Below are 7,500 nucleotides of genomic sequence, written 5' to 3'. Positions count from 1 at the left end.
TCTCCACTTGAAATCTTTAATAGTTGTCTAATTAATAAGCAAACTCATCTTTGATGGATGAGAGATTCAGTTAGGCTTACTCTTTTTGTTTTGTTTTTTATCGGTGGCCAGTGAATACCACGGATAGGGAGGGAAACAGTTTCAATGATGCATGCATTTTTTTAATCTTCAAAACCTAAAGAATACATTTTATTGGGAGATACTTCATTAACATCGGTCTAATCCTTCCATCACTCCAATACGCCACCTCCGCTCTCTTCTCCATCTCAGGTTACTCGATCCGACGAACGCGTATCGCGTGAAAGCATCACTAATGATAATGGTTATTTTAAAATTCCCCGCACCGACAACGGACGCCTGAAATGGATGTTTATGAAATATTTTCTGTTCAAAGAAACTTTATCTTTCATTCCCCAAAATATGTGCTTACATTCGTGTTACACCCTGTAGATGTCAAAGAGCAACCCATTGATTTAAAGGCAGAGGTAGGTTTTTTACCTTGGAAAATGTGAAAAAAAAAAAAAAAAAAAAACATATGAAATAGACTTAAACGAGAACGTCACCTTTCATATTTCTTATCCTTTCAGCTACTTATAATATGCTTATGGTAGTAGGTCTAGGTATACATGTGAAACTAATTTGAATTAGTTTCTATTGATCAACCTAAGAAAGCTTTAATGAAAGGTAAGCCTTTCTTAATGTATTCGTCAGTTTTGACTCCCACAGCTTTCCAACGTGTCCAAATGAAACAGGATGATATGCAAGGAATTCGATAAAAAATAAGACTGAGTAAGGCCTGAGTTAATTATGTTAAGCAATTATGAAAAGGATAAGAAGAAAGGCGAACATGGCTAATAATACAAAAATAACGGGAATAATCAAATAAAGCAGATTAACATATATATATATATATATATATATATATATATATATATATAAATATATATATATATATATATATATATATATTATATTATATATTATATAGTCGATTTAAATATTCATTAATATTACGTATCCGATAGAGTATGCTGCTGAAAATAGACCTAGGCTAATCATGTGGGAAAATCAGAAGTCCAATTTAGGACCACTAAATGTGTCATGCAAATTATTTTATTGATCAAAGGACAAAATTAGTTTAATTAAACATCGTTTTTAAGGAATTTTAACGCCTTGGTGTATTATTTATCGGCTGTAGGAGACGAAATGACAACACCCTAGTGCAGTACGATACGTTGAGTCAAGACTCGAGCGGCAGCAAAGCAACTTCAAAATCCTTCAGTATGCTGTCACGAAGCAAGAGTTGAGAATAAAATTAGAAATCGTGGACCCATCGGTATATATTTTCTTTACTTTGCAAAATAATTCTCTTTAACACGTCGAATAAGTATGCTCAATTCTAATGTAATTTATTTCAAGTATATCACCCTTGAAAGGAAATATTATTTATTGTTAAGTAAATAATCTGGCACCTGCATATGGCAATATTTCCATAACGAACAATGAATTAAGAAACTACGCCAATTCTTCGTTGGCCGTCTGTACATGCCATCAGTGAAAGAAAAAAATGAAAAGCTAAACTGTGGAGCGGAATGACTGATATAATATATAAGGTCCATTTTAACCTCGTCTCGCTGTAAACTTTTATAAGTAATGTCAAATATTGTTTTGGTAGTAAGTAGTAGTAGTACTAATAGTAATAGTAGCGGCCATAATAGTCGTGGTGGCAGATGCAAAACTAAAATAGAAAATGGCAGTTTTTGGGAAAAGTAGTACATTGTCTATTTTCTGAAGGTTAGTAGACCCAGGGATTTTTTTTTTTCTTCGTTGAGGCGCAAATCAGCGGGAGGAAAATTAAAATGAGAGAGAGAGAGAGAGAGAGAGAGAGAGAGAGAGAGAGAGAGAGAGAGAGAGAGAGAGTGGGGGGGTGGGAGGGGACACCGAGGAAAGGGCGAAAAATATAAAGCCAAGAATTAAAATGAGAGAGAGAGAGAGAGAGAGAGAGAGAGAGAGAGAGAGAGAGAGAGAGAGAGAGAGATGAAGGAATGGCCTAGCAAAAAAATATATATATACTTATGTAAATGAAAGATTCGCTTCTTTTTATTGTCTGGGGGTGGGGGGAATTTGTCAAAATATGAATGCAAATTACTCTCTGTTATTGTTAAACGAGAATTATCCCGTTAAACGGGCCTAACGGAATTTCGCTCATAATACGAGTTGTCAATCATTTTGACAGCAACGTCTAAACTTAGCATATCATACTTTAGCTATCTCGTGATACCTATAGACATGTATTGTTGTTTTTACATAGCAGTTATGGAATATAACTGAGTTTAAAACATATTAGTTCTATAATAAGCAAATGTACGAGTCCCAACGTCTGCAGAAAATGATCGTTTTCGTACTCTCTTTATAAAGGGAAAAAATCGCTATAGATTATTGAAGTTTATAAAAATTCTTTATCAGCCACCTCACAGCGAACACATTGCTACAGATTAATTATTTAAGCTAAAACTAAATGTTTTTTTTAGTTTCCTCACAGAAAAACATCTCTACAGATCAGGTAAAAAAAAAGGATTTTTATCATTCTCCTCACAGGGAAAACATAGCTATATAAAAAAGATATAGCTATAGGCTATTTAAGTTAAACATAATACCTTGGCAGCTATTACACAATTCTGTCCTCCTAAACAGGGCAATATATCAGCGGCGTAGCGTATGCAAATCATTTGTAATTGCGAGAGCTGCTTAAATATATACCTGGCAGGTTCTCCTGAGGAGGGTCTCCTCCTCCTCCGAAGGATCCCTTCCTAAGGCCCCAAGGATCCCTCCGGATTCCCCCTGAGGCCAGCGAGGATTCGTCATTTATTATCAGTTATATTTATGACGCGTGACTCACGTCGCCGAAATTTATGGGTCTTAATTATTGTTTTTCGGTGAAGAATGGCTATTGACGGCGGAAGACGTAGTACGTACCCAGGAAATGACTTTGTAATGTTTACAATTTCTCGTTGACGAATTTATGGCTTGACAGGCCATCAAACTGGATAAACGGACACACACACACACACACACACACACACACACACACACACACACACATATATATATTATATATATATATATATATATATATATATATATATATATATATATATATATACATATAAATACAAGGATCGGTATCAATACTCTTATTCGGCAAGAGAGAAATATATTTGTATAAATGTTTACTAAACTTTCAACTTCCGTCCATCCCTCTGCGAACTTAACCACTAAACTAAACTGAGAAGGAAGATATATATATATATATATATATATATATATATATATATATATATATATATATATATAGTATATACAAACAATGAATTATACATATTTTATTATTACGATGAAACGCACTTTGAAATATACATATACCGTCATTTTTGTAAAGTCTGATTGCAATACCTACAAATAAACAGATCGCATGATGCGCATTTGAACCTGCGGTGAAATCCAAGTCTCAATAAATGATAATCAGTAATGAAAAGAAATTTACGTTCTCCACAGGGGCGGGGTCAGCCTGGAGATAGAGAAGACGCCCCTGAGGACAACCTCGAAGCTATTTCTCACTCGGGCAGTGAAGGCGGATTCCGGGAACTACACTTGCGCGCCCCAATTTGCTGATTCGGCGGTGGTCGTCGTACACGTAGTGAATGGTGAGTATCTTTCATATCTTTATGAATGGAAGGGTTAGAAAATACTATTGTCAATTATTACTATGAGAGTATAGAATAATGTTTCATATTTTTATGAATGGAAGGGTTAGTGAAAAATAATGTCAATTTGTAGTATCTGAGTATTTAAATTTTTTTATACTTTTATGAATTGGTTAAGGACAAATATTGTTAATTATCACAATGTGAGTATTCCAAACTTTTTTCATATTTTTCTGAATGGGTTAGAGAAAAATATTGTTAATTATTACTATGTGAGTATTGAATAATGTTTTATATCTTTAGGAATGGAGGGGCTAGAGGAAAATTTTGTTAATTATTACTAAGTTAGTATTGAAAAATACTCCATATATTTATGAAAGGAAGGGTTAGTGAAAAATATTGTTAATTATAACTATGTGAGTACTGAAAAGTCTTTCATAGCGTTATGGGAAGGGTTAGGGAAAAAATATGATAAATTTTTAGCATGTGATTATTGAAATTTTTTATACTTTTATGAACTAGTTAGGGACAAATATTGTTAATTATTACTATGTGGGCATTGCAAATTTTTTTTTCATATTTTTTCTGAACGGGTTAGGGAAAAATATTGTTAATGATTACTATGCGAGTATTGAAAAATTATTCATATTTTTTTATGAATCAAGGGGTTAGGAAACAATATTGTTAATTATTGCTATGTGAGTATTAAAAAAAAAAATCATATTTTTATGAATGGAAGGGGTAGGAAAAATATTGTCAATTATTAGTATTGACATTTTTGTATATTTTTATCAATTGGTTAGGGACAAATATTGTTAATTATCACTATGTGAGTATTGCAAAATTTGATCAGATTATTCTGAATAGGTTTGGGCAAAATATTGTTAATGATTACTATGTGAGTATTAAAATATTTTTCATATTTTTATGAATGGGTTAGGAAAAATATTGTTAATTATTAAAATGCGAGTATTGAAAAACTTTTCATATTTTTCTGAATATGGATGGAGATAGCGGAAAAAATTTAAATAGTTACTACGTAAGTATTGCAGACGTTTATCATACTTTTATGAATGGAGTGGTTTGGAAAAAATTATTCGGTTATATTTATGTAAATACTGCAGGACCTTTGGGAAATAATATGATTCGATTACTATTAAGTGAGCATTGAGATCTTCTTCGTATTTTTATGAATGGAGCGGTTAGGAACTTATTCAATTAGTATTGTTAGGGAAACGAAATATTATTTAATCAGCCATCTCGTACCTTATATCTTTATCTTAGAAGTGGTCTCATAAACCCACTTTTAATTGCCTAGGCAAAGATCATCTCTCTCTCTCTCTCTCTCTCTCTCTCTCTCTCTCTCTCTCTCTCTCTCTCTCTCTCTCTCTCTCTCTCTAAGAAAGTAGAATTGATCTTACAGATTTCTCCTGCGTCCTGATAACCACTAGGTACTTTACTTCACACACACATACAAACAAATATACATACATACATACATACATACATACATACATACATACATACATACATACATACATACATACATACAGCGCAAAAAGATGGAATTGTTTATCATGATAGCGAAAAACAACTTGAATAATTGAAAAAAAAATGACACTCAAACAATAAATAGTAGAGATAAAAAAAAAGGCCTGGACGAGAAACGGAATATATTACTGTGTTTACAATTCTACAGAGCTCCATCTTGGAGGAGAGGCGCCCTTGAAGCGAGCGATATTTCCGATACAAATCTCTCCTCCGAATGTGGCTGTAAAACTGCGGCTTTTTTTCCCTCTCATTTGGTTAAAGTACAATGTAGCGTGAATCCTCAAGAGAGAGAGAGAGAGAGAGAGAGAGAGAAATCCTTGAAATGTACCAGAAAAAAAGTTTAGATTGAGAGAGAGAGAGAAATCCTTGAAGTGTACCAGCAAAAGATATTTTACCTTGAGAGAGAGAGAGAGAGAGAGAGAGAGAGAGAGAGAGAGAGAGAGAGAGAGATCCTTGAAATGTACCAGAAAAAAAGTTTAGATTGAGAGAGAGAGAGAAATCCTTGAAGTGTACCAGCAAAAGATATTTTACCGAGAGAGAGAGAGGAGAGAGAGAGAGAGAGAGAGAGAGAGAAATCCTTGAAATGTACCAGAAAAAAAGTTTAGATTGAGAGAGAGAGAGAGAGAGAGAGAGAGAGAGAGAGAGAAATCCTTGAAATATATCAGAAAGAGATTTTAACTTGAGTGTGTGTGTGTGTGTGTGTGTGTGTGTATGAGAGAGCGAGAGAGAGAGAGAGAGAGAGAGATCCTTGAAATGTATCAGAAAAACAGATTTTAGCTTGTTTGTGTCTGTGTGTGTGTGCGCACATGGGTGCGTGAAGAGAGAGAGAGAGAGAGAGAGAGAGAGAGAGAGAGAGAGAGAGAGAGAGAGAGAGATGCTTTCACATGCTATAAACGAAGAGAATTGTGCATAAGAGAGAAAAGGCAGCTTTTTTTTTAAAGTTACAAATGAATTATAAATGAATTTTCTTAATATGCTAAAAAAACCTATTTATTATTTTACATATTCTTAGGCTCTGTTTGCAGGTGAACAAGTAAATGAGTATAAGTGAATGGCCGAATTACCTAACAGACAATTGGAAATAACTATAAGACAATGATTAGATTCCCGCAGTGAACAATATAATCCATTTCTAAGGGATTTCAATCAGGTAACAGACAGGAGTTTTCGGTAAAGGAAAACTATTGGGATGGCTGTTTGTCTCTCCGTCTGCCCTTTTTCTGTCCTCCCTCAGATTTCTAAGCTACAGAGGCTAGAGGGCTGCAAATTGGTATGATGATCATCCACCCTCCAATCATCTAACATACCAAATTGCAGCCCTCTAGCCTCAGTAGTTTTTATTCTATTCAAGGTTAAGGTTAGCGATTATCGTGCGTCTTGCACCGCTATTGGTGCCAACATGACAAGGCCACCACCGACCCGTGGATAAAAGCTTCATGGGCCGCGTCTGAGAGTTACAAGGGCCGTATGTGAGCGTTTTATACAGCAACATACACTGCAAAGAAAACTCGATACTGCCGAAGAAACTTCGGCGTATTTTTTATTTGTTTATTTTTGTTCACGATTTAACTTTTGAGTTGTCTCTTTAGCAATATTAGGAGACTTAATGTCTTCATTGCCACAATGTAATAAGTACCAATTTTGTAACCAACGAGACGATCGTTATGATCCAAATCCGAAGTGTTGAATTTCAAAAACAAATCCTTTCCAAAAATTCAAATCCTTTTTCAAAAATTTAAAATGAAGGCATACAGAAAGACTAATTCACTAACCTCTACAGCATGAATCCAAAATTCAATCCAAACTGAAAGTTCAATTCTGAATTAAAATATCAATTCAAAATTCGAAATTCAAACCAGAATTCAAAATCCAATCAGAATTCAAAATTCAATTCTAACTTCAAAATTCAAAATTCAATCCAAATTTCAATTCAAAATTTAAACAAAATTCAAAATCCAATCAAAATTCAAAAACCCAATCAGAATTCAAAAATGCAATTCTGAATTCAAAATTCAAAAGACCTGAGTGTTCTCCATGGCATGAAATAAATCTTCGAAAATCAATATTTGATTCTGAATTTTAGAGCAACAAACAAACGATTGCTTTGTTTGTCGTGGTGTGCTGTACGGCTCCTTTTCTAACATATGCTTGGAACAAACCTTTAACGAAACGCTCTCTCTTTGATATCAATTACTCATTTTTTGTTGCTAGATTTTGTTTATACTTCCCTTTTGTCTTTGAGTGG

At 33.9% G+C, this 7,500-nt stretch overlaps 1 protein-coding gene across 1 annotated transcript in view; it reads left to right on the top strand.

Moving 5' to 3' along the window:
• Positions 1–7,500, top strand: part of LOC135196805 (kin of IRRE-like protein 1) — a 277,078-nt gene that overhangs the window by 263,510 nt on the left and 6,068 nt on the right. Inside the window, exon 7 of the mRNA XM_064223597.1 lies at positions 3,556–3,704. Coding sequence (XP_064079667.1) covers positions 3,556–3,704 — 149 coding nt within the window. The remainder of the gene's footprint in view (positions 1–3,555; positions 3,705–7,500) is intronic.

The sequence above is a fragment of the Macrobrachium nipponense genome, chromosome 23, assembly GCF_015104395.2.
Source record: "Macrobrachium nipponense isolate FS-2020 chromosome 23, ASM1510439v2, whole genome shotgun sequence".
In the NCBI taxonomy this organism is placed as follows: Eukaryota; Metazoa; Arthropoda; class Malacostraca; order Decapoda; family Palaemonidae; genus Macrobrachium; species Macrobrachium nipponense.
This window is presented reverse-complemented; position numbering and strand designations above follow the sequence as displayed.